We start from the raw sequence: 26,070 nt of genomic DNA, 5'->3' as shown, positions 1-26,070 counted from the left end.
CAGTGGAGCCTTATCAGATTTCCTGGTGACTCAGAGAGAGCGAGCGAGCGAGCGGTCACCGGGGAGAAGGGCACGGGCACGGCTGTGCCAGGGAGCTGTGCCCGTGCCCTGTGCCCCGTGGCCGGGCCCGCACCAGCCCCGGTGCACGGTGCAGAGCCCCCCGTGCTCCCCGACAGCAGCAGCCGCCTGCTCGCCCGTCCCGCTGTCCTGCTGTGCTCCGGCACCCGGACCGTGCTTTGGGGCTTGGATTCCCGCACAGCTCCGCTCCCTGCGCGGCTCCTGCTGCGCCCCCCGAGCCAGCCTTGCAGAGCGCCCTCTGCCCCTGCACCCCCTGCACCCCCTGCCCCGGTACCCCCTTCCCCTGCACCCTCTGCCCCTTCCCCTGCACCTTCCCTCTGTCCGAGCACCCTCTGCCCCTGCGCCCCCTTCCCCTGCACCCGCTGCCCCTGCACCCACCTTCCGCCCCCTCCCACCCTTTTCCTTTTCCTTTTCCTTTTCCTTTTCCTTTTCCTTTTCCTTTTCCTTTTCCTTTTCCCCTTCCTTTTCCCTTTCCCTTCCCTCCCTCTCCCATCAGGATCCCCAGCTCCCGTTCTCCCCTCTTCTCCCCCTGTCCGCTCCCCTCGCACAGCCCCGCTGCGCTCCCGGCCCCGGCCCCGGCTCCATCCTCATCCTCATCCTCATCCTCATCCTCATCCTCATCCTCATCCCCATCCCCATCCCCATCCCCATCCCATCCCACCCCATCCCATCCTCATCCTCATCCCCATCCCATCCCATCCCATCCCATCCCATCCCATCCCATCCCATCCCATCCCATCCCATCCCATCCCATCCCATCCCATCCCATCCCATCCCATCCCACCCCTTCCCCTCCCTCCCCGCCGCTCCCCGCCCCGCTCCCGCCTCCCGCCGCCGGCGCCGCCCCGCCGGTGCCTCCCTGGGCCGCGTCCCGCCCGCTGTGTGGGCCGAGCCCGGCGCCGCGGCCGGCCCAGCTCCGCTCGGGCTGTGGCGGGGCGGCTCCAGCGCTCGCCGCCGCGGCGGCCCCGCCGCCCCCCGCCCGCGCCCCGCGCCCCTCGCCCCGCGCCCCTCGGCCCTCGGCCCTCGCCGCCGCCATGGGCGCCGCGGCCCTGCGCGCCCTGCCCTGGGCGCTGCTGCTGCTGGGGCCGCTGCTGCCCGGGCAGGTCCTGCAGGCCAACCCCATGCTCACCTCCGAGGGCCAGCCCGCGCCGCTGCCCGGCGGCGCCGTGCCCGGCTTCACCGCCGCGCCGCCCGCCGCGCCCGAGGAGATCCACCCGCTCAAGGAGCAGCCGGCCAACGGCTCGGCCGAGGGGCACGCCAAGCACCGCAAAGCCTTCCCGGTCATCGGCATCGACTACAAGCACGTCCGCATCCCCTTCGAGATCTCCCTCTGGATCCTCCTGGCCTGCCTCATGAAGCTGGGTAGGTGGGCGGCGTGGTGAGGGGGTCCGTGGGAAAGGGCCTGCGGAGGGCCTGGAGAAGGAGGGACCCCCGGGCAAATGGGACAGAGACCCCCGGGCATCACAAAGAGTGACCCTCGTGAGCATCTGCCCCGAGAGACCCGCCGAGCATCCCGGGGTGGGACCCCCGGCCATCCCAAGGAGTGGCTCCTGTGAGCATCCCGAGGAGCGACATCCTAGGGAGAGACCCTCTGAACATGCCAGGGTGGGACCACCCCACACATCCTAGTGCAAAATCCACCGCACATCTTCTGCAGAGCTCCCAGGCCGGCTGGGCCGGGGTGGGCACTGCTCTCCCCGCGACCTTGGCTCTCTGTCCTGGGCCTGGTGGACGGCAGCATCCCGGTCCCTCCACTCCCGCCTGGGACCGGCCTGGGGATGCTGCTGACCCTGCTTGGACCAGGTCTGCTCTCCTCTCTGTGACACCCAGGGAGGAAGCACCCCGTTTGCTCACTTCCTCCCTAACCACAGATGCTTTCTGTAACCTTGGAGAAGTCCCTCAGAAGCCTCCCGGTGCTCGGCCTCCCCTTCCTCCCCGTCCGCAGCAGCAGAGCGGGGCGGCTTTGCCCGTGCTGCACAGCGTCCCGAGGTTCCCGCATTAGAGAGAGCGGCTGGGGCTGGAAAAGGCTGAGCCCGGGCTGCCCCGCTCCGGAGAGCATCACAGCATCCCTCTGCCGGGGCGGGGGCTGTTGACAAAGTGTTTTCCAAACTTCTGCAGCTGGATCAATAGCAGCCGAATTAGCCCAAACTGTGCCGCGGTGGAGCCTGCTGTGCTGTCCCCGGCAGTGCAGAGGTTGAGCTGGCCCTGCTCCCATCCCTGGTGATACAGCCGGGGGACAGGTGGAGTGTTTGCCTTGGAGCAGGTGAGGAGGGAAGGGAGCTCTCTGCTCCTTCATTTTGCTCCTCAGTTGCCATCAGTGGTTTGATAGTGTTCACTTATGGGGCGCTGCAGCTTGCTGAGGGAAATCTTGCTTTGGGAGCTTTCTAAAGCTGGTTCCTGTTGTAAACTGTGCCCTGTCCTGGTCTGGAGGGCTCTGAGAGACCCCCAGGACTCAGATCCTTCCTGCCCAGCTGCTCCTCACATACCCCATCCCCTCTCCGGCCCGCTGAGCGTGCGTGGGCAGGTGCAGCCCCATTCCCACAGTGCCTCCCGAGTGCTTTATTTACGTGCAGACAGAGGAGTGAGAGCACTTGAGACCCGCAGGCTTGTCTGGGAGACAGGCAGCGAGGACAGGCTGGAGCCAGGCGGGCTTTGTGCCTTGCTGGCGTTCCCCGAAGGACCTGGGCTGGAAGGGAGCAGGGCTCCCTTCGCCGTGGCACTGCGCCTTCAGCGCTGCTCCCGGAGCAGGGAGTGATGAAATCAGGAATATCTGTGCGGAAGCTGGAGCAGAAAGGAGGGGCCAATGGCCCGCGGGCCTGCCGGGGAAAGCTGGCAAACAGCAGGGCGAGCAGAGCTCAGGGGATGGAGGGGACACCCAGCACCCTGTGCCACTGCTGCCACGGGGAGGGGACACCCAGCACTCTGTCACTGCTGCCATGGGGAGGGGACACCCAGCACCCTGTGACTGCTGCCACGGAGAGGGGACACCCAGCACCCTGTGTCACTGCTGCCATGGGGAGGGGACACCCAGCACCCTGTCACTGATGCTGTGGGAGCTGCTCCTGCCTGCCTTGCCCGCAGCCAGGGCTCCGTGGTGCTGCTGCTGCAGGAAAAGTTGTGGCTGCCGGCTGTCAGCTCTTTGATGCTGTACAAGTCTTATGCAAGACTGCGTGTTTCGAGGGGGGTATTTGAGGAGAGGCTGCCCTGCAAGTCTGGCAGAGGTGGCAGGTGCTGTGCAGAGCTCCAGAGGTGTTGGGTATGCCAAAATCCACACCTCAGCTTACCCTCAGCTGTGGCAGGGCCTTGGCACAGGGCAGTCCCGGGACACCCCTTTCCTTGGCCTCCTTTCCTCGCTTTGCATTCTTGTCGTGCTGCCTTGGCAGGTAACTCCCAAGTGGCAGGTACAGCTCTCTGTGCTCGTGGGCAGCCAAAGCCCTCTCACTGCTCTGTGTTCCTATCCCAATCCCATCCTTCCTGCCCTGCATCACGGGGTGCTGTTCAGCAGCAGCCAAACAGGCTTTTTCCACGCAGGGATGGCTCTTACACAGCTGGGCACTGCTGGCAGCCCAGCCTGGAATGGCAGGATGGGGCTCACACAGCCCTGGCTCCCTACACCAGACAGGCTCTGCAGCATCCCATTTCCAGCAAGGGAACAAGGGGGGTGATAAATAGAACAGGAGTTTGTTCTTCCTCCTTCTCCCCACACCGTCAGTGTGCATTATTGATGCATCAGGGTGATCCTGAGGGGACCAGCATCATCTCTTTCCAAGGGCAGGAATTCCCAGGGTGTGGTCTGTGCATGACAGCTCAGCACCTCCTGCCTGTCCCCTGCAGCCCCACAGTTCTCCTTGCTGGCTGAGGCTGCTGATTGAGCCACAAGTTGCTCCAAAACTGAGTCTTCAGCCCTGTGAGTCACTGCAGGGTGTCACCCACCCTCGGGCCGTGCAGGGTGACCATGTTGAGGAGCCCAGGAATACTCCCAGGGCTCTGCTCTGCAGCCTGACCTTGTCCTGTTGCTCAGCTTCCCCCTGTTGCTCTTGATGCTTTACACAGCTCTTCAGACTGAAATGCATGCAGGGGATTTGTCCTTTCTCCAGCAGCTCTCATGGTGGGTTTGGTTGGGGAATGAGAGGTGTGAGCTGAGCCCTTCCCCTTTGCTGCAGATTTTGTGAAGTGCCTCAGAGGAGTTGGTTTGTGCAGGATCCCTCACCGGGCAGGGCACAGGGGATGTGTGTCCCCAGCATGTCCTGCAGGCGTGGGCTGTTCCTGCTGTGTTAATCCTGCTGCAGAAGGGGAAGCTGCTGCTGGCTGCTTTGCTTAATACTCACACGATATTTTGGGCTGAGTAGGGGAAGAGGGAGCGAGGGGCAGCTACAGCCATGTGCAGATCAGGTCTGGTGGTGGCCTGGCTTTGCCAGGAGAAGCCTTTGCAGCTGCAGGTTGCAGCCAGTCGTTGTCCCAGCCTGTTGTGCTGTTGCGGAAGGCCAGACCTTGCCAAAACCCCAGTGAGGAGCTCCCTGTGCCCTTCTCCAAGGTGTGCAGGGCTGTTGTGAGGCTCCTTCACACCATGCCCAGGGAGAGGCTGGTGAGCTGAGGGGATTCCCTGCAGGAAAACCTGCTCTCCTCTCTCAGGATTGACCTTTCAGCTCACGTGGCTCCCAGAGACGTTGAGGGGAATTCAAGTTGGACTGTAAATACATCCTCGTTTCAGGGAAAAGGGAGGGAGTGAGTCAGGAATGTAAATAACAGATTGTGGTCAGCTTTGCTGGCTGTACTGGGCCCAGCAGGCAGAGCTCTTGGTGAGCACCAGCTCCTACCCAGCCTGGAGGAGAGCTGGGGCTCCCTGTGCCCTGGCACAGCTTGCCCAGAGCAGCTGTGGCTGCCCTATCCCTGGCAGTGCCCAAGGCCAGGTTGGACAGGGCTGGGAGCACCTGGGACAGTGGGAGGTGTCCCTGCCCATGGTGAGGGGTGTGGAACTGGATGGGCTTTGAGGTCCCTGGGATATGGGGGGTGTGGAACTGGATGGGCTTTGAGGTCCCTGGGATATGAGGATGTGGAACTGGATGGGCTTTGAGGTCCCTTCCGACCCAGACCATTCCATGATTCTGTGACTCCTGGTGCCCACCAAGCTGCTCTATCACTTCCCTCCTCTGCAGGAGAAACCAGGATGGGAAAATCCTCATGGATCAAGATAAAGGCAGTTTAATAAAGCAGAAGCAAAGGTCATGTGCGGAAACAAAGGGAAACAAAAGATTTATTCTCTACTTCCCATCAGCAGATGATGTCCAGTGACTTCCTGGGAAGTTCCTTCAGAAGCAGGGTGGCTGCTCCGGAAAGCAAATGTCCTGATTAGAGCTGCCCACCCTCTCTTCCTCTGTTCCCTTTGCTTGATGTGGTGTGTGATATCCCTGTGCTCAGTGGGGACAGTCCCAGCAGTGTCCCCTCCCAGCCCCAGCTCCTGCTGGGGGTCAGTGTGGGGCAGCTTTGGTGCTGTGAGCAGCACGGGGTGTTATGAGCCCCCTCCAGCCACCACGGAGGGCTGTGGGGCAGAGGGGCTGAGCCAGGGCCAGGGCGTGGGGACATCCCTCCCTGTGTCCCCATGGCAGGGACCATGCTTGCATGAAGGAACAGCTGAGCTCCTTCACTCGCCAGTGCTGCTGCTGTGACAGTCACTGAGTCACTGCTGTGTCTCTCCTTCCCCCTGGCAGCCCTGCTGTGTCTGGGAGAGAGGATGGGAACCCAACAGGCCAAATACCAGCACGTTCTGCTGCCACCCCACAGACCAGCCCAAGTCACCTGCAGGGCTCTCCCTGCCCCTCCACAGCGAGTGACAACTGCCAGCGCCAGCCTGGCACTCACAGGACTGTCCCCAGCGTGTGTCCCCACCCTGTGCCTGTTGGGCTGGTGTAAAACGAGCTGGGGATGGGGCTGAGCTCAGAGAGCAGAGCCCGGAGCTGTGCTGGGGTGGGTTACGTGGGGACACACTGGTGCCCTGGGCAGGTTTGGTGTCACAGCTCAGCCTGCCATGCCAGTACAGTGCTGGTGCTCAGTGACACTGCTTTGAGAGCTCCAGTGCTATGTGGGGACACACTGGTGCCCTGGGCAGGTTTGGTGTCACAGCTGAGCCCTCTGTGCCAGCACAGCTCCTGTGCTTGGTGACACTGCTTTGAGAGCTCCAGTGCTCCCCAGCACTGCCGTGCCTGCCGAGGAGCAAGATTAGGGAAGGCCCCAGTGCCTGTGAGCTGGTGATAGGAGCTGGGAGAAGAAGGGCAGAACCTGACGGGTGCAGGTGGGGTTGTGGAGCCCCACAGAGGCTCAGGGCGTGGGGGTGGCTCCTGTGCCTGGAGGAGAAGAGACAATTTCAAAATTGCCACAGAAACGATTGCGGAAGCTGGTGGCTGCTGGCTGGCAGCGAGATTTGGGTGCTAAAACTCTTGGGTGCTAAAAGACTTGGGTGCTTTGCAAACATTTTTATCAGCCCACATCCCTGCCCTGGAATCGTGGCTTTTGGAGGAGCCACCCCAAGGTTTTACAGAGCCCTGGGAGTGGAGGAACCTGAGATTCCTGAGGGCTGATAAGCAGGGTGGGAAACCTGCTGTGGGGGTGGCCCTGGATGGAGGAGCTGGATCTTGAGGCCAGACACAGCAGGAACACCCAGAGCAAAGCCAGTGGCGTGGGGACACCTCTGCCAGTGCCACCTGCAAGGGAGGGAATGGCACAGGCAGGACACATTGCCAGGGGAGCTGTGCCCAGTGTTGGGGTGCGTGTGTGTGACTCTCAGGTGTGCGGGGTCTCCTCTGTGGCCCTGGTGCACCCCAGGTGTGCTCTGTGGGCACGGATGGCCCTGGTGGGTTGGGGAAGGGGCTGTTCCTGCTGGATCCTGGCTCTGGCTGATCCGGGTTCCCTCTCTGGGCCAGAGGGAAATGTTTGTCTCATTCCTGGTGGCAGTGTTTGTCCTACAACCTGGCTTATCTCTGCTGGCTGCAGACACGGGGTGGTGGGAGCTTGGGGATCACCCCAGCGTCCCCCCTTGTCCCAGGGAGCTGCTCAGGGCACTGGGCTTGGGGAGAGACTGTTCAGAAAGGATTTGGGAGTGCTGCTGCAGCTGGTGCCACACAAGTGTAAATTGGCGTGATGATGAATTTAAACAGTCTCTTCCAATGCAGACTTGTTGCATTCCCACTTCCTTGTCGGGGGATGATCTAAACATGCTCTGGCTCCCTTTTCCCCTGCTTTGCCATCTCAGAAAGAACAGCCACAGCATTTATTTTTTCCTCTGTGATCTGCCCGTTGCTGGTGTCTGAGCTAAAAAACATCCAAACTGTTCCCTCCATGGATCTGAGAAAACCATTAGTTTAATTATGGTTTGAAGAGTGAAGGGTTCCTGCTGTGAGGTACGGGATGGTGATGGAGTGGGGAAAGCAGCACCGGTCTGTAATCACAGCCATTCCTCCCTGGCGAGCCCTGATGTCCATTAAGGCAGGATCACAGCCTGTGTCAGCCTGGCCTGTGCTCTCTGCAGGGACCCTGCTGCCCGTGGCAGCTTCTGGGCCTCAGGGCCCTCAGGAGCCAAAGCTTTTGTTTCATCCCATTTGTCAACAAAGGCCTGGAGACCTGGTGCTGGGGTCAGGGCTGGGCTGGCCTCCCACACGGGCTGCGGATGGAATTTGGGGTGTGGATGCTGCCAGTCCTGGGGCAGCCAGAGCCCAGCTTGGTGCTGGCCTGGCCCTCAGGAGATGCCAGGAGCTGGCCTGGCCCTCAGGAGATGCCAGGAGCTGGCCTGGCTCTCAGGAGATGCCATGGAGCTGGCCTGGCCCTCAGGAGATGCCAGGAGCTGGCCTGGCCCTCAGGAAATGCCATGGAGCTGGCCTGGCTCTCAGGACATGCCAGGAGCTGGCCTGGCTCTCAGGGACATGCCAGGTGCTGGCCTGGCTCTCAGGGACGTGCCATGGAGCTGGCCTGGCCCTCAGGAGATGCCATGGAGCTGGCCTGGCTCTCAGGGACATGCCAGGAGCTGGCCTGGCTCTCAGGACATGCCAGGTGCTGGCCTGGCTCTCAGGGACGTGCCAGGAGCTGGCCTGGCTCTCAGGACGTGCCATGGAGCTGGCCTGGCTCTCAGGAGATGCCAGGAGCTGGCCTGGCTCTCAGGGATGTGCCAGGAGCTGTCCTGGCTCTCAGGGATGTGCCATGGAGCTGTTCCTGCCCTGAGCCCTGCAGCTGACCCAGGCTGGCTGGGGGTGGCAGCAGAACGTGTTGATCCTTGGCCTGTTTGGTTCCCATCCCTTCTCCCAAACTGCCCAATCCCCCAACCACGGCTTGCCCACCATACCCAGAGATGCTGGGGCTCCCTTGGGAGTTACTGGGGTGGAGGACAAGGTTTTGTCTGCAATTAATGCAGCTGAACAGTTTCCTTTGGGGTTTGAGGGTTGCACATGGGAGAAGGGAAATGCAGGTGGTGGTGGAGGGCAGAGGGTCGTTCTTGGGGTGACAGCAATGCTGTGGCACACAGGGACTGCAGCCCCTCCGTGCAGACGAGACAGACATCTAGATATCTCTCTAGCACTTGTACTAACCAGATGCTCATTAGGCTTGCTATTTGCAATACTAATTCATCACAATCCTTCCCTTTTCCCTCCTGCAAGCCCTGGTTTTGGCTGTAGGCGCAGGGCTGGTGGGGGCTCTGAGCCTGTCCCAGGATCATGCAGGGCCTGGTCCTTGGTGCAGCATCCTTGGAGCTGTGGGCACCAACAGTAATGGGGTGAATTACTGCAGCTGCCTTGTAAACATTTGCTTTCTTTTTATTTTTTTTCTTCTGTTTTGGGTCCCCAAGGCCTAATTTGCTCAAATAAACCCGAAATCCGCATGGAATACTCTGTGGAAACACAGCCTTGCTGAGTGGAGCTGGAGCTGGGCTGCACCTCATCCCTGCACTGGGCTGCCTGAGTCAGCAGCAGCTTTTTCTCACCCATTGGGGCTCAAAACTGCCAGCGTGGGTTTGGTGAAAACCTCAGTGAGATCAGGGGCAGGCAGCTTCCAAGGGAACAGCAGAGGAGCAGGGCATGGTTTGGGTTCAACCAAGTGTTGGTGGTTGAGTCTCTCGCTGCACTGAGGTCCCACCATCTGTTCCCCGTGGTGTTGGATATCTCAGGGACCCCTCTGATTCCACAGAGCCTTCCAGCTGTGTGTTAACCTTGCCATGTTCTGTTCCTTGGCTCTTTCCTGGGGCAGCCGAGCCTGTGTGCTCCTGCTTGGGAAGGAGGAAACCAAAGTGAAAGCTCAGCAGAACGGGCGTGCACGCACTCGTTGCTGCCTGTTTGTCAGAAGGGGCAAGATCCAGGCTGAGCCTTGCTTGGAGTGGCGCAGTGAGATGAATCTGGTGGTGTGTCACCTGTGGAGGTACAGAATTGATGGTGTGTCACCTCTGGAGGTGCAGAAATGCTGGTGTGTCACCTCTGGAGGTGCAGAAATCTGATGTCACATCACCCCACGTCTCTTGGGGCTCCTTCCCAGACCCTGCCTGTGTAAGAAGGGCACGACTGAGGCTTGTTTGAAGTTGGGCTGATGTTTTGAGTGGAAAGTTTAGGAATGCAAAGTGCTTTTTTAGTCAGGAGAGAACACACAGATTTTCTCGGGTTGCCCAGGAGTGACTCACAAACATCTCAGCATCCGAGGCCTTTGTCTCCAGAGAGTTGCAATGCAATCGACCTCCAGGGACAGCACTTAAATCCCACTGAACAGAGGGAGATAATTCCCCTCTCTTGTGCAAGACACACACTTGCAGAGCAGACACCCGTGGCAGCAGTTTATTCCCAGTGCCTGGAATTATTCTGCATTTTGGAGTCATGACATGCTCGATCCTAATGATGGCTTTGGAGAGAAGGCAGCTCCCCACCCCACTGCTGGAGGTTTAGCAGCAGACACCCCAGGGGCACAGATTTAAGCACATGCAGGCCTTTGAGGAGAAGAGCTGGTGTTTCCAGCCCTGTTGGTGCCTTGGTTTCCCTTGGGAACACTTTTCCCACAGCATCCCATCGTGGCTGGGATGGAGTTGGAAGGCTGGGGTGGTGCTGGAAGGTTGGGGTGGTGCTGGAAGGTTGGGATGGTGGTGGGAGGCTGGGATGGTGTCTCTGAGTGTTGGGATGGTGTTGGGATGGTGCTGAAGGCTCGGATGGTATCTCAGAGTGTTGGGATGATGCTGAGTGCTGGGATGCTGTCTCAGAGTGCTGGGATGCTGTTGGGATGGTGCTGAAGGCTGGGATGCTGTCTCTCAGTGCTGGGGTGGTGTTGGAAGGCTCAGATGCTGTCTCAGAGTGCTGGGATGGTGTTGGGATGGTGCTGAGTGCTGGGATGCTGTCTCTGAGTGCTGGGATGGTGTTGGGATGGTGCTGAGTGCTGGGATGCTGTCTCAGAGTGCTGGGATGGTGCTGAGTGCTGAGATGCTGTCTCTGTTCTGGGGCAGAGGTGACAGTGGCCGGCGCTGGCGCTGGCTCCGGACGCGCTGCTGGCGTGTGCTGAGAGTGGTGTCACTCTGTCTGGGCTCGCAAAGCCCGGCAGCAATCAGTGCTAATTGCAATTACCGCCTCCCCGCCGTCCGAGCGGAGACCAACAGGTTGTTTCCTGAAAAGCTTTTGTTTGTCTTTCCTGCCCGTGTTCCTGGTAGGAAATCTGCCCTTCCTGGGAAGGGCGGCTGGCATCGCCCTGCTGGGGACTGCGTCTGTGCTCACCTCAGGCTGGCGCGGGTTTAACTCTCCCCAGGGCTTCCAGGGTCAGCAGAGCTGGGCATTAAATGCTGAGTGCTGTGGCTGAGGGCGAGGAGCTGGGAGAGCAGCTGGAGCCTTGTTGGGGTGACCGGGCTCTGTGTGTTCGCATCCCCCTGCTCCAGAGCCTCCGTCTGCCTCCAGCAGTGTGAAGGTTCCCTTTGCAGCACGCAGATGTTCGCTGGGAGCATTCTGTTCCAGAAATCCCCTGGCTCTGACCCCTCCTAGCCCAGCTATTCGAGGCATCCAGCGCCTTGTAGCGCTTGGGAAGAGCGTGGCTGCTGAGAGTGAGTTATGTTTAGCTCCTTGTCCCTTTCCCTGCAGTTAAAGAAGTTTTTCTAGACCCTAAACATCCTCAAAATGCACAAGTCCAGTTGCTGTCAGTGTTCTGAAGGATATACACCTGGATGAGGATGCTGCTGCCCTGTAGAAAACTCACTTTTGCAGGGTAAAGGAGCTGTGCCAGGAATGATAAATAAGCTTGCGGGCCTGGCTGCGAGCTGCACCCACCCAGAGCTGGTGGGGAAGAGTCCAAGTGAGCCTTGAGGCAGGCACAGCAGAATCTGGGTGGCAGCTTGTCCCCGAGTGCCCCATGCCCAGCTGCTGCTGGGTGAGCGCCATGGGCGGGTGAGGAGTCACGGTCCCGCCCTGCAGAGCTGAGTGGGGCCTGCCCAGGGGCTCTGAGCAGGTTTGGTGGTTGCAGCTGTGCTTTGGGAGCGGCTCTGGAACCTGCCCGTTAGAGGAATGCAGTCAGCAGGGTCGGGGTTACCTGCGCTGGTGTCCCAGAGCCCCTGGGCTTGGTGAGCCTTGGGTCACAATGCAGCTCCAGACCTGCAGAGGGGTGGGGGAGAGCTGCTCCGTGCACAGCTGTGCACAGCTGGGCCTGCAAGAGGGTTCTTCCACATGTGGTGGCACCGAGCCTTGAAGCCTCCCCGTGGTTCTGTGCTTTCCTCGCTGCTTGGAATGCTGCAGCCGTGGGCTGACAGTCCAAGGGTCTCGCAGTCTTTCATGGCAATTAGGTCTTTCTTAATGTGTGCTTTCCTTGCAGAGTGTCCTTGCCTTCCCTTCTGGTGTGAAGGAGAAGCGTTATCTAAACACAGGACTGGAAATTGGGAGCTGTGGGCTCTCACACCAGCTCTGACGCCACTCACTTGGGGACGTGGGCAAGTCCATTTAATGTCTTTTGTCTCTCATTTCCTTTTTACAGCTGGGAGGAAATTAATACCAGCTCTGTAAAAGACTCCCAATTGATCTGTTAATTTCTAGTGAGTGCTTCAAGATAAAACCAGGGTACGTGCCCTTGCTGCTCTCAAAAAAAAACCTGTTCGAGTGTTTGTGCTAAAGGCCTCTGTCCATGGATTGTTCCTCAGGGATGGAGGCTGCACCAGCCCGGCCTCCTGCTCTGGCTGTACCTTGAGGGCTCACCAAGCCACTCTCAGGCTCCTCCTGTGTGGAGCCAGCTCAGGCTGTGGCTTGTGGCTGCTTGGCTGAGCTGCAGCAAGGCTGGTGCCTGGCAGTGTCTGCTTTTTGTCCTGTGCCTTTCAGGTTTTGAGTCACCCCGGGGCTGGCCTGATGCTATCAGCCCTGTTTTATCTCCAGCAAAGCAGCAGGGGCCAGCGGGGTCACCTTCCCACACACACCTGGCCCAGGTGCTGGGGGCTGTACCAGCAGCTCCTTCCTGGTGCCCCAGGCTGTTTGCTTTGGGTGGGAGAGAGGGGTAAAACCAGGGGCAGGTGGGGTGGCACTGAGCAGGGTGTGCAGGCACAGGGGCGGTAATGTCACACCAAGGAGAAATACAGCAGCCCTTTCCCCATTGGCACAGCTCCTGATGGCTGGGGGCTGTTTCAGCATGGCTTTTGGGGACATTGTGTGCTGGGCAGGGTCACAGCCCGGCTGTGCTGGGCACCCTGGGCAGGCAGACCTGGGGGCCAGCCCAGGGCTCCATCCCATCCCATCCCATCCCATCCCATCCCATCCCATCCCATCCCATCCCATCCCATCCCATCCCATCCCATCCCATCCCATCCCATCCCATCCCACGTGGATGCAGTGGATCCCCACTCCTGAAATGCCTGGGGGCTGTGGGGCAGGGCTGATGCTGCCCTGAGCACCAGCCTGGTTGCCCACCCGAGTTTGGGGGGCAGCAGTGACCCCGAAACCAGGGCTGGGTGTTTTGCTTTTCCCTTCAGCTGTGCTGGCTTTGCACGCTGTGCCCACGGCCAGGTTTGGAGCGTGGCTCTGTGGCCCTTGTGTGGGATCTGCATTCGCTCATGACTCACAAAAAGCAGCATAAATTAATTACCTTCCTGGTTCTTGGCTTGGCTTCGTAATTAGCGACAACAAAATAATGAGGCTTGAGTGAAACATTTGGTTTGTTCTGGAGGAAATTGTTGTGCTTAGAAGCACTTTCTGTACCTGTGTCTTAACACAAAAAACAAGAAGTCAACTTCTCACCAGGAAATGGCATTTTGGGGTGGAAAATCAACGCTTTTCCGTTCTGGACATTGGAGCCACTGGGTGCTTAAAAGGTTGCCCAAATCCACCCAAGCTGCTGAAACCAGCCCAGAAGGAGCTGCAGGGGAGCACTGGGGTGAGCTGCACCTGCATTAAACCCTGCGTGCTCCCTGCTGAAACAGAACAGGGTTTGGCAAAGCCAAACTGCGTCATGGCCCCACACGCGCCCTCCCAGTGGGATGCTGTGGGGATCAGCCAGCGTGGGGCTCTGTGGGGCTGGGATTTCAGGGCACGTGGTGCTGCTGGAGCTTGTGAGAGCACTGAATGTAATTTAAGTACAGTGGTTTTACCCCCTCTCCTGGCAGGGTGACACCAGCCGTGGCCTCGCTCTATTTATAGGTGTAAAGCACCAGCTTTTTAATTCCTTTTGAGCAAGTTCAATTTTCATCCCCTTCCCTCGAGGCTCACCCGTTGCATCTGGTGCAGCTCTCTCTGTTCTCCTTGTTCCCTGTCTTTGCAGCCGGATCCGGCTCCATTTTCCAAGGGAGAGCAGAGCAGACACCCTGAGATCCCTGCTGGAGCCCACAGCAGCCAGCAGCGCCTGGCTGGTCCCTGGGCAGGCCAGGGCAGAGAGGAATCCACTGTGTTTTTGTGAGGGATAAATGGAAGAAGCTGCAGCCCAGCTCTGGAGGGCTGGGATGGATTTTCCCCTGGGAGCCAGCTGCAAAATGTTGTGTCACTGCATCACAGGCTTTAACCCTGCTGGGTCCTACCCCATCCTGGAGCTGCCCAAAGCACAGCGTGGGAAAGGCAGATCCCAGAGCTCTGCAGCCCCTGGAGCCCAGCCCAGCCCTCCTTCCCTCCCTGCTGCTCCTTCCACGCACAGAGAAGGGCACGGTGCTGAGTCACGGCTCCGCGCATCGCTTGTCCCCAGGGCTGGTGACACATGTGTGATTTTGGGGTTCAGCCAGCAGGGTGTCGGTGTGGGGCTCTCTGTGTGTCACACAGGAGTGTGGCAAGGTGAGCACACCTGTGCACGCCTCACCTGGGCTTGCTGCTGCCTGCAGGGTGAAGGTGGCCCCTGGAGGGGCCCGGTGCTGTCAGACACTCATGTCTGCTCCAGCCCTGCTCTCTGCAGTGTCCTTCAGAAGGGCAGCCCTTCTGAGCATGCCTGCTCTTCCCAGAGCCAGCTCCACTCCCAGCCACGCTGCAGCCCAAACCAGCACCTGCCTGGGCTCCCCAGGGCCGGGAGAGCATCACCCAAAGGGCTTCACTGCCCCTTGCCCAGGCTGACCCTTCCTGTACCACCAGAACAGCATCCCCAGGGCTGGGAGAGCATCACCCAAAGGGCTTCACTGCCCCTTGCCCCTTCATCCACCACCTCCTTCCAGAGCAGCATCCCAGGGCCGGGAGAGCATCACCCAAAGGGCTTCACTGCCCCTTGCCCAGGCTGACCCTTCATGTGTCACCAGAACATCATCCCAGGCCTGCAGAGAGCATCTCTGAGGGACTTCACTGCCCCTTGCCCAGACTGACCCTTCCTGTGCCACCAGAGCAGCATCCCAGGCCTGCAGAGAGCATCTCTGGGGGCTTCACTGCCCCTTGCCCCTTCATCCACCACTTCCTTCCAGAGCAGCATCCCCAGGGCCGGGAGAGCTCCTGGCCCTGGTTAATAATTGAGTGGTTCCTCCTCTGCCTGCTGGAGGCTGCAGCTGCTGCAAGGAGCCTGACCAGGATGGGGGGTTTGTGTGAGCACTCTCCTTTCTCGCGCCTCCTCTGGGCTGACAGGATCCTCCTGGAAGCATCCTGGCTCTCGTGCTGAGGCCGTGTCCCTGCGTGGGTGTTTGGGAATGTGGGGTGAAGCCTCAGGAGCATCCGGCTTAACCATGAACGTGCCGGGCCCTTCAGCTGTGCCTGTGCTCCCTTCCCTCCTCCCTCCTATCCAGCAAATCCACTGACCCCAAAATAAAGGCCCAGAAGCTGCAGAGCAACCTTTGTCAGAGCAGCTTTCCTTGCCTGAAATCTCTTTAATTGCAAGGACGGGATTTCCTCCGGATCTGCAAGTGCTCAGTCTGTGGTTAAACCTGGGATTCCTGTCCCTGGTTCCTTTCTGCCCCGACCCAAGGAGTTGCTGCCCACCAGTGTGTGCCCTGCTGGGCACGTGGGAGCTGGCTGTGTGGCGTGGGCAAGGAGCTCTTTTCACAGGAGCTGTTATCTCCTGCACTTCCTTTTCCGTGTTTGCTCAACCCCTTGGGGTTCATGGTTAACCCAACTGTCTCTCCTTTAATGGCTCAGGTGTGTTTGATGCTGGTGAGAGGGAGCTGCTCCCATGGGGTTTGTTTTCCAAAGGAGGAAGCTTGGGTGGCTCTGCCTGCCCTGTGCTGGGGATTTAGGGATCAGGGGTCACATTATTATTATTTTATTGCTCTTATTATTATTATTGTTGTAATTTTTAAAGCCGTTATCAAGGCTTATTCCCCTTTCTGCTGCCCCTTGGCTGGGCATTGTCGTCTCCCAGCATCCTGCCCAGCCCTCCTCATCTGCCAGGAGGGAAGTTGAGGCACAGGGCTGGGATCAAAGCACTTCACCCTTGCCCGGCCTCGTCCTTCCCACCAGTGACCCCCAGGCATCCCAAGGTGGGATGCTGGCTCCCACCCACAGATGGGTACCAGTGAGCTCTGGGATGCTCTAAAAATACTGAGCAGAGCAAGCAGGGAGCAAAAAATGGCTGAGATTCAGTGAAATCAAAGGCATAATTAAAATGCAGCCCGTGTAAGTGTATTTTTAGGGCCCCACAAAAAGGCTGTAAACCACTGAATTCCCATCAGCGCACGAATGTTCCAGTTTAATGGAATCCTGGGGCCTGTGGGGAAGAAGTGAGAGATGCTTAATTGTCAGTGTTTGTGTTTTATTCATGATTGAACATACTTAGCAAGCAAAAACTGCCCTGCTGTTGGCTTCTCGCTGCTTGTGTGGCTTTAAGCCTTGCTCCAGCCAGAAACTGCCCGGTGTGCTGGAAGGGTCGGTGGCTCCCAGGGTTTGCATGGGCCGTGCATGGAAAGGGGATTATCACCTCCCCTCCCGTGGGAGCTCCGTGCCAGGGCTGCCTTGGGGTGCCCAGAGCTGGTGTGGGCTCCAGGAAAGAGGGGAAATCCCATGGGGGTAAATCAGGGGCTGGGAAGTCCCTGAATGCAGGTGCTGGGGGTGCCTCGGGACAGGGTTTGGTGTTCCCAGCTCCCCCTGCCTCCCTTTGTGCCCACTGAGCTGTGTGCTGGGGTCAAAGCCAAGGCAGGCTCCTGCCAGCATCCCTGCAGCACCTGGGGCCCTCTGGAGCAGCTGGAATGGCCCCTGGAGTGGGGAATCCTCTGGGCTGGCCCAGGCTGGAGCCCGTTCCTGCAGCTCAGGGGGGATCTGGGCGCTGATGCTGCCCCAGGGACCTGCGTGGGGCTGGGGGCTGTGCACCTGGGGATGTCTGCAAGGTGCAGGGGGGCTGAGCTGGCCGTGGCACAGGTGTGGCCCCTGCGGGCTCGGGGGGGATCTGGCTCCTGCTGGAGGGATGGAATCTGGTGTGGGATTGCTGCAGATGGCACGGCCGGAAGGAGCGGAGGAACGCGGCATGCCAAGGCAGGGCTCCTTATTTTAAACTGCTTCCCTTGCCAGGGAACAAATATGCCTTGCTTCAAAATAATAGTGATAAAGGCTGGGAGGAGGTGCAGGGAGCCCAGAACCCTCTGTGGGTGTTGGTGTGCTGGCAGTGCCCGGCTGGGGTGCTGGGTGGGAATGCCATCCCAGCGGTCAGGGCTGGCTCAGGGACCGGCCTTTGGGGTTCTGCTGGGGTTGGAACAGGGGGAAATGTGTTCCCTGCCACCTTCACCCCAAGGATGCATCCTGTCCCTGCTGCAATCAGCTGTGTAAAACCTGCAGGAGGGAGAATTGCATCCTGGAATGCACCAAGCAGCAGCTGCCATCCACATCCCACGGTGCCCTGTGCCAGGGATGCCCGGGGATGGGGCTGGCCTGGCACACTGGGAGCGGTGGCACTGGTGGGCAGGCTGCTGTCCGATGGGAGGGAAATGCCACTGCCTGTGTGTGCCTGGGAGCAGTGCTGCAGTGGGGAGAGCTGCAGGGCTGTCACAGGCAGGGACACCTGCCATGGTCACCCTGGGGTCCAGGGAGGGACCCTGGCGTGTCCCAAGGGTGGCTGTCACCTCCTGCTGGGACTCTCAGGGTTCTGGCTGAGACCAGCAGTAACACAGTCTGGTTAAGCTGCAGTTTCCACTTGACAGAGCAGGGCAGGAGGGGAAACTGAGGCACACAAGGTCTCGAGGAGTGCAGGGAGGGCTGGGAACTGGTCCCTGGCTCTGGCAGGGGTGTCCCCTGCAGACAGCATCCTCCGTTCCTGTAGCCACTGTGTCTCTCCTTCTCTCCCCCTCTCCAGGCTTCCACGTGATCCCCTCGGTGTCCAGCATCGTTCCTGAGAGCTGCCTGCTCATCGTGGTGGGCCTTCTGGTCGGGGGGCTCATCAAGGGGGTGGGTGAGAAGCCCCCCATCCTCAAGTCGGACATCTTCTTCCTGTTCCTGCTGCCCCCCATCATCCTGGACGCCGGCTACTTCCTGCCCCTGCGCCCCTTCACCGAGAACCTGGGCACCATCCTCATCTTCGCCGTGGTGGGCACGCTCTGGAACGCCTTTTTCCTGGGGGGGCTGATGTACGCCGTGTGCCAGCTGGGCGGGCCGGGCCTCAACCACATCGGCCTGCTGGCCAACCTGCTCTTCGGCAGCATCATCTCGGCCGTGGACCCCGTGGCCGTGCTGGCCGTCTTCGAGGAGATCCACATCAACGAGCTGCTGCACATCCTGGTCTTCGGGGAGTCGCTGCTCAACGACGCCGTCACCGTCGTGAGTGCCCTGGGGAGCGGGGTGGGCTCAGGGTTTGCTCATCCCAGGGTGGGGGCACCTGTCAGGGCCGTGCCAGCTGCCGCCGGGCAGCTCCACCTGCGCCAAACCGTGTCCAGGTGCAAAGCTAAAAGTAGAAGCACTGCAGAGGTGGGTGGAGGTGCAGTGATGCTCTTGGAGGGCTGGGGAGGCTGAGGGCACCTGCCCAGTGAGCCTCTTGGTGCCTGGGCTCTGGGCATCTGCTCTCCTGGAATTGCTGTGTGCCCATCAGCCTCCTGATGCCATGGGCTCTGGGCATCTGCTCTCCTGGCTGGAGTCACTGCTGTGCCCATCAGCCTCTTGGTGCTTGGGCTTTGGGAATCTGCTCTCCTGGCTGGAATTGCTGTGTGCCCATCAGCCTCTTGGTGCCTGGGCTTTGGGAATCTGCTCTCCTGGCTGGAGTCACTGCTGTGCCTGTTCCTGGCCTGCCAGGGGCAGCACGAGGGGCTGACCCTGGCTCAGGCCGAGCTGCTCTGTAGCTGCTGCTCTGTCTCCTTTCACATGGTCACTGTCCTCCGGCTCCCAGGAGATGGGAGGGCAGCACATGAGCCATGCAGAGGGAGAACTGGAGGGGCTGAGGCCAGGCTGGAGGGGCTGGAGCCAGGCTGGCAGCCCCCCTGGATCACCCCCAGCCCCTCTGCAAGCAGCAGCTTTGCAGGGACCTTTGGGAGGCGGGGCCAGGCCTGCTCCCTTTCCAGAGGATATCACTGTCCAGGTGCTGGTTTGGCTGTCAGCGTGGCCTTCTCTCTGCAGAGCTGACCTCTAAACTGACTCCTAGCCCACTGCTTTTTCCTGGCTCCTTTCCCACATCCCAGCTGTCCATTCCAGAGCTGGCTGCTCAGCCCCTGCTGACAAGGTTCCTGGTGACAAAGAACACTCTGTCCCACCACGGGGCTTTTTCCAGGCACTTCTCCCCCGTTTTTCAGCAGAGGGGTGCCTGCAGGGTCTGCGTCCCCACTCTCATCCCTGGGGAATGCCTTTGTGTGCCCCTGTCCCACCCAGGGCCTGGCCCTGGCAGCAGGAGCTGGCACCTTGCCCTCTGTTCCTGCTATTCCTGCAGGATGCCCTAAATCCTGTTCCCATCCTGACATGTGCTTTGACATCTCTGCAGTGTCTGGTGGGGGAGAAGCCAGCACAGCCCAAGTCCTTCCCTCAGGTTTCCCTCAGCTGCAGAAACCACCTCAAGGGTTTGGGCTCTTGTCTGGGCTGGGCAGGGCAGATGGGAGCTTTTCTCTCCATGCATCTGTCAGGAGCTCCCCAGCCTGGATCTGTCCTTTCCTGCTCGTTGGGAAAACAGGAACAGGCTCTGGCTGCTGACCAAAGGCCCTCATGGCACAGCTGGAGAGCAGAGCTGTCCCAGACACATCTCTGTGTGTCCCTGTGGGCACAGAGGGCAGGGAGCTGGTACCCCAGGTCTGTGTTGGCACAGCAAAGCACCAGCAGCTGCATTTGGTGTGAGCCCTGGCCAAGCACCCGGCTTGGGGTCACCAGGCAGGGACACAGCTCAGCTCAGGTGTGCCACACTCCCCGGGCAGGTGTCCTCGGAGGTGAGGCTGTCCCTTACCAGAGGAACAGTTTGAACCCTGCTCTCCTTTGTCCCTGCCAGGTCCTCTACCACCTGTTTGAGGAGTTTGCCAGCTTCGAGCAGGTGACCATCCTGGACATCATCCTCGGCTTCCTCAGCTTCTTCGTGGTGTCGCTGGGCGGGGTCCTGGTGGGCGTCATCTACGGCGTGATCGCCGCCTTCACGTCGCGCTTCACCTCGCACATCCGCGTCATCGAGCCGCTCTTCGTGTTCCTCTACAGCTACATGGCCTACCTGTCTGCCGAGCTCTTCCACCTGTCGGGCATCATGGCGTGAGTGGGGCAGGGAGGGGGACCCTCCTGTCCCCAGGGCCTTTGGGGGTTTGGGGGGTTTGTGACCACAGTCCTGCCTGGCCCGGCGTGGTCAGTGCGTGCCCACTGAGACCCAGGGCTGTGTTTGGGCTGCGATATGCAAGGAGGGACACCAGAGAAGTGGGTTTGGGAGTTGTCCCACAGATGTCAGGGTGCTGGCAGCCTGTTCCTGTTCTCCTGGGCACACAGGAGCAGGCAGGGGCTGCTGAGCACTCAGGACACCGTGGGTTTGTGCTCCAGGGCTCACTCCTGCCTGCCAAGGGAAGGACAAACCTCATGTTGCCTTGAGTATTTGCTGGTGGTTCCTAATGCCTGTGCTGCAGGCATTGGTGTCACAGCACAGAATGCTGCTGCAGGGCCAGGGCCTGGGGCTGTCCCCACGTCCCCATGGCTGCTGAGGGCCCCAACCTCACCCCCAGGCTCATCGCTGCTGGTGTGGTCATGCGGCCCTATGTGGAAGCCAACATCTCCCACAAGTCCCACACCACCATCAAGTATTTCCTCAAGATGTGGAGCAGTGTGAGCGAGACCCTCATCTTCATCTTCCTGGGTGTCTCCACCGTGGCTGGTCACCACTACTGGAACTGGACCTTCGTCATCAGCACGCTCTTCTTCTGCCTCATCGCCAGGGTGTTGGGTGAGTGTCAGTGTGGTGGCAAAGCCCTCAGTGGTAAAAGAATCATGGCATGGTTTGGGTTGGGGGGGACCTTAGAGCCCACCTCGTTCCAGCTGCCATGGGCAGGGACACCTTCTCCCATACCAGGCTGCTCCAAGCGCTGTCCAGCCTGGCCAGAGTGGGCATCTGGGTCATGGTTGGCTCTCAGCCATGATGGTTTGCCTTGCAGGGGAGGCTGGAGATGCCTGGGTGGCACTGCTCCACCGTGGGCATCACCCGTGCTGGTGGGTGGTGCTGGGGAGATGGGACTGAGGCTGTGGTGGTGCCAGACACGGGGTGGAAGCTGCCATGGGATGTTGAGATGAGCAGACAGCCCTGAGGGGCTGCAGAGTGGGCTCTTTGGGACTGGAGGGGGCCCTTGACCTCTCACCCAGGACTGTGCTGTCCCCCAGGTGTCCTCGTGCTCACCTGGTTCATCAACAAGTTCCGGATCGTGAAGCTGACGCCGAAGGACCAGTTCATCATCGCCTACGGGGGCCTGCGGGGCGCCATCGCCTTCTCGCTGGGCTACCTGCTGGACTACAAGCACTTTGGCATGAGGGACATGTTCCTCACGGCCATCATCACCGTCATCTTCTTCACCGTCTTCGTGCAGGTGGGTGGCACCCATCCAGGCCGTGCTTTCTGAGGAGATGGGGGCTCTCATGGCCGTGTGGAGAGTGGGAGCCCATCCCCACTCCATCCCTGGCCCTGTCACTGCCCCCAAAATGCTGCTCAGTGACACCGACAGCGGGTTGGCTTTGCTGTGCCCATCCCACTCCCACCACTGTGCCTTGGGCAGAGATGTAACCCTCCTCCTCCTCCTCCTCCTCCTCCTCCTCCTCCTCCTCCTCCTCCTCCTCCTCCTCCTCCTGCCCAGGGCATGACCATCCGGCCCCTGGTGGATCTGCTGGCCGTGAAGAAGAAGCAGGAGACGAAGCGCTCCATCAACGAGGAGATCCACACGCAGGTAACGCGTGCTGCCTTAGCCCTCTGCTCTCCCTGCTTCTGCCACCTCTGTCACTGGGACCTGCCCCTAGATCAGAGCCCAAGGTAAGGGGGCAGAGCGAGGGCTCTCCCCGTCTGTGTCGTGCAGTGCCCGCTCTGACCCACACCCCCAGTGCCTGTAGAGCCAAGCCCGGTTGTGCGGGTCCCTCCTGCCCTCCCACAGCCCTGATTTCACACGCCCTGAGTGCCCTCCCCGTGTGTCAGTGTGGGTGTCAGGGGAGGGAAGGGGTGGGCAGGAGCCCTCCAAGCTGCTCATGCCTTGCACCATCTCTTGCAGTTCTTGGATCACCTTCTGACGGGGATCGAGGATATCTGTGGTCACTACGGGCATCACCACTGGAAGGACAAGTGAGTGGCGAGGTTTGGTGGCTGGGAAAGGGTTTCAGTCACCACCCAGAAGGTTTCACAGCTCTGTGGGAGTGGGGAATGGGGAGTGGGAGTGGGCCGGGGCCAGGGCTGAGCTGTGTCTGCCCCTCCTGTGCCCCGTTCTGGGAAGGCTGAACCGCTTCAACAAGAAGTACGTGAAGAAGTGCCTGATCGCGGGGGAGCGCTCCAAGGAGCCCCAGCTCATCGCCTTCTACCACAAGATGGAGATGAAGCAGGCCATCGAGCTGGTGGAGAGTGGGGGCATCGGCAAGATCCCCTCTGCCGTCTCCACCGTCTCCATCCAGTGAGTTCCCTGCCCTGGGCACCTCCCTGGCACCCTGAGTGCTCCCTGCCCTTGGGTGCTGCGTGGCCATGGTGGTCTGTAGCTCTGAACCCCATCTGTCCGTGCAGGAACATCAACCCCCAGACCCTCCCTCTGGAGCGCGTCCTGCCAGCCCTGTCCAAGGACAAGGAGGAGGAGATCCGGAAAATCCTGCGCACGAACCTGCAGAAAACCAGGCAGAGGGTGAGGTGTCCCCTGGCACTGTGCGTGTCCTCGTTGGGCCAGGGTGGATCAGGATCAGGCATCCCGTGGTGGCACACAAGGGATGAGCCACGAGCCTGCCTGGGCCTGCTCTGCCCACTGGTGGCTGTCCCATCCATCTCCAGGACAAATGGGCCTGTGACCTTTCTCTCCCTCTCCATGAGGGATTTTAACCTGTCTCCTTTTCCGGGATCTGTTCCCAGCTGCGCTCCTACAACCGGCACACGCTGGTGGCTGACCCCTACGAGGAGGCCTGGAACCAGATGCTCCTGAGGAGGCAGAAGGCCCGGCAGCTGGAGCAGAAGGTGCTGGGGAACACCAGGGTGGGCAGGACGGGGGCCAGGGGGGCTTCCCAGCCTGGGAGGGGGCTGAGGTTCAGATGACAGAGGGTGACCCCGTGACAGAGGGTGACCCCAGATCTGTGCCTGTGTCCTCTGCGTCCCACTGCTGCTCCCTGCCCATCCCTGTGCCGTTCCCTGCCCATCCCTGTGCCGTTCCCTGCCCATGCCTGTGCCCAATCCCCTGCCCATCCCTGTGCCGTTCCCTGCCCATCCCTGTGCCATTCCCTGCCCATGCCTGTGCCCAGTTCCCTGTCCATCCCTGTGCCATTCCCTGCCCATGCCTGTGCCCAGTTCCCTGCCCATCCCTGTGCCGTTCCCTGCCCATCCCTGTGCCCAATTCTCTGCCCATCCCTGTGCCGTTCCCTGCCCATCCCTGTGCCCAGTTCCCCTCCTGCCCTGGCCATGCTGCTGACAGTGCCTCGCTCCCGTTGCAGATGAACAACTACCTGACGGTGCCGGCGCACAAGGTGGACTCGCCCACCATGTCCCGGGCTCGCATCGGCTCAGGTAGGTGGGAGGGGCAGCCGAGGAGCGGCACTGCCCTCACCTGGCGCCCTGGGAGCTGCCCTGCACTTCCTCAGCTCCCCGCGGCTCTCCAGCCCCTTTGTCCCCACCCCACGCCCATCCAGCCCGGCCCGAGGGTTGCTGCTCCGAGCAGAGGCACCCAGCTGGCTCCCAGCACAATTCCCTGCCAAGGCAGGTTGGGCAGTCCCTCTGGAGCCCAGCTCGCTCCATCCACGCTGCCACATCTCTGTCTGTGCCCCTCCCGGGGTGGGCATCAGGAGCGCTTAGCCCCAGGACCTGTTGCCAGTGCGTTCCCAATTGTCCATGGCACGTTGGCTTTGGCACCCTGGGTTCCCCCTGTCCGGACCTGTTGCCAGTGCGTTCCCGGTTTGTCCGTGGCACATTGGCTTTGGCACCCTGGGTTCCCCCTGTCCTGTGCGTCCCTCCCGCTCCGGGGACGGGGTGCCGGGTGTGCCGGGCGTGCCGCGGCTGCCGAGCCCGCGGTCCATCGGCAGAGGGCAGCTTCGCCCTTCCCGATGGAGCCGGGCTGCCGGCAGCTCCGCTGGGCTGTGCGAATCGGGAGAAGGAGTTCCACCGCTGAACTGGAGATCAGCGAGACAGCCCAGGCAGCCCAGCCCCAAACACACATCTGGGGGGCATCACCGGGGGTCCCTGAGACCCCTCCTCCCTGCCTGACCCCTCTGTGCCTCCAGACCCGCTGGCCTACGAGCCCAAGGAGGACTCGGAGAACCTGCCCATCATCACCATCGACCCCGCCTCGCCGCAGTCCCCCGAGTCCGTGGACCTGATGAGCGAGGAGCCCAAGGGCTGCGGCGGCCTCCCGCCCTCGCCCGAGGAGGATGAGGAGGGGCTGGTGATGCGGGTGAAGGAGCCTTCCTCGCCGGGGACTGACGACGTCTTCACGCCGGGGAACGGGGACAGCCCCAGCAACCAGCGCATGCTGCGGTGCCTGAGCGACCCCGGCCCGCGGCCCGAGCCCGAGGAGGGGGAGCCCTTCATCCCCAAGGGCCAGTAGCTGCTGGCACACGGCCTCCAAAGCGTTTCTCTCTCTCTGTTCATTCATTCGTTCTTTGCTCTCCGTTTTGGTTTCTTGTCACTACACACTGGGTTCAGCCAGGGGAGCCTGTCCTGGCTGGACTGGGACTGCCAGGACAGCTCTGCCCAGCGAGCCCTGGGCTGGCCCCAGCGAGCAGGGAAGGGGCCCCGGGACGCCCCGGGCTCCTTGGGCCGCGCGGCCTGGGGGTGACGGACGATTTTCCGCCCGGGATTGGGATTTGCAGGTGCCTCTCAGCCCCCGCGGGGCTCCCCGGAGGCGCCCACCCACTCAGGACCTGCGGCCGGCTCTGACCAGGGGTCTCCACAGTCACTCCCATGGCACAGCTCCCCTCTCCCCTCTTTCCTGTGCTTCACTGCCCCCTTGCCTTGCTCCGGAGCGGAGAGATGGGGCAGCAGGAGCTGTCATGGGGCTGGCACGCACACGCACACACACAGACACACAGATACACACACACACGCATGCACACACACACACACGCACACACACACACAGATACACACACACGCACACATGCATGCACACACACACGCACACACACAGATACACACACACATGCATGCACACACACACGCACACACACGCACACACTCCCCGTGCCCCCTCACCTCGGGCTCCTGCGCTGCTCCCTCGCCTTGGCAGCTCCCCCGTGGGCCCGGCTGTGCCTGGGATCCTCCCTCCTGGCCTCACATTTCATGCCAGGTCTTTTCAAAGAAATACTCTAGAGCCATGCAGGGGGGCAGCTGGGACCCCCTCGCTTTGAGCAGCCTCTCCACCCCTCCTGGAACTGCTGTCACCTGTCCCGTGGGGACCCTCCCGGGGCCAGCCTCGGCCCCTCGCCCTGTGCCAGCGCGGCGGCGGCTGCTCCTTAACCAAAGACAGGCCCGGGGTGTGCAGGGGGGTTGTTTGTGCCCCTGCAGCGAGAGGAGCTGGGGAGAGCCGAGTGCCAGCTCCCCCAGCATGGGGACTCATTGCATCCCAAAGGCTGGTGGCACGGGCAGAATTGGGGGTGCCAGGGGTCCTGGAAGGACCCGTCTTTCCCCAAGGCTTGGGAGGGATCGCTGGGCGTTCTGGTGGCTTGCAGCCCTCCCTGGCTCAGGGTGCCCTGTGTCTGTCGCCTTGTCCCCCACCTTGTGCCACCACGGGGTGCTCACCGCCCCTGCCCGGGACCCCCGGCCGCTGTCCCCTCCCCGTGCTGTGCCTTGCCACGCTCTGCCCGCTGCCTTGGTGGGCACCTGCCCCCCGTGCCCCCCGCCCCACGCCCCGCTGGCACCCCCAGGGCCGGCGCCCGCGCCGCTGCCTGCGCCTGCCTGCTGCCCTGCTCTGTGTCCAGGAGGAAAAAAAAAAAGCAATGGAAATTCTCTTGTATAAAAAGGAAAAAAAAACAAACAAACCCACATGTAAAGAGGTTCTTGGTTTTTATCATAAATATTCTAATAAATTAATGTTAATTTTTA

At 60.9% G+C, this 26,070-nt stretch overlaps 1 protein-coding gene across 1 annotated transcript; it reads left to right on the top strand.

Annotated features, from left to right (window-relative positions):
• Positions 1-911: 911 nt before the first annotated feature.
• Positions 912-26,070, top strand: SLC9A1 (solute carrier family 9 member A1). The gene is made up of 12 exons (XM_074555515.1): positions 912-1,440; positions 17,728-18,188; positions 19,831-20,081; positions 20,540-20,757; positions 21,189-21,391; positions 21,656-21,745; positions 22,061-22,131; positions 22,280-22,453; positions 22,561-22,675; positions 22,897-22,998; positions 23,469-23,541; positions 24,252-26,070. Exons 1-12 carry the CDS (start codon positions 1,113-1,115, stop codon positions 24,572-24,574), a joined length of 2,409 nt encoding a protein of 802 aa, XP_074411616.1. The 5' UTR covers positions 912-1,112; the 3' UTR covers positions 24,575-26,070.

Source organism: Zonotrichia albicollis, chromosome 20 (genome assembly GCF_047830755.1).
Source record: "Zonotrichia albicollis isolate bZonAlb1 chromosome 20, bZonAlb1.hap1, whole genome shotgun sequence".
NCBI lineage: Eukaryota > Metazoa > Chordata > Aves > Passeriformes > Passerellidae > Zonotrichia > Zonotrichia albicollis.
Note: the sequence above shows the minus strand (reverse complement) of the source record. Positions and strands in the feature narration are given on the sequence as shown.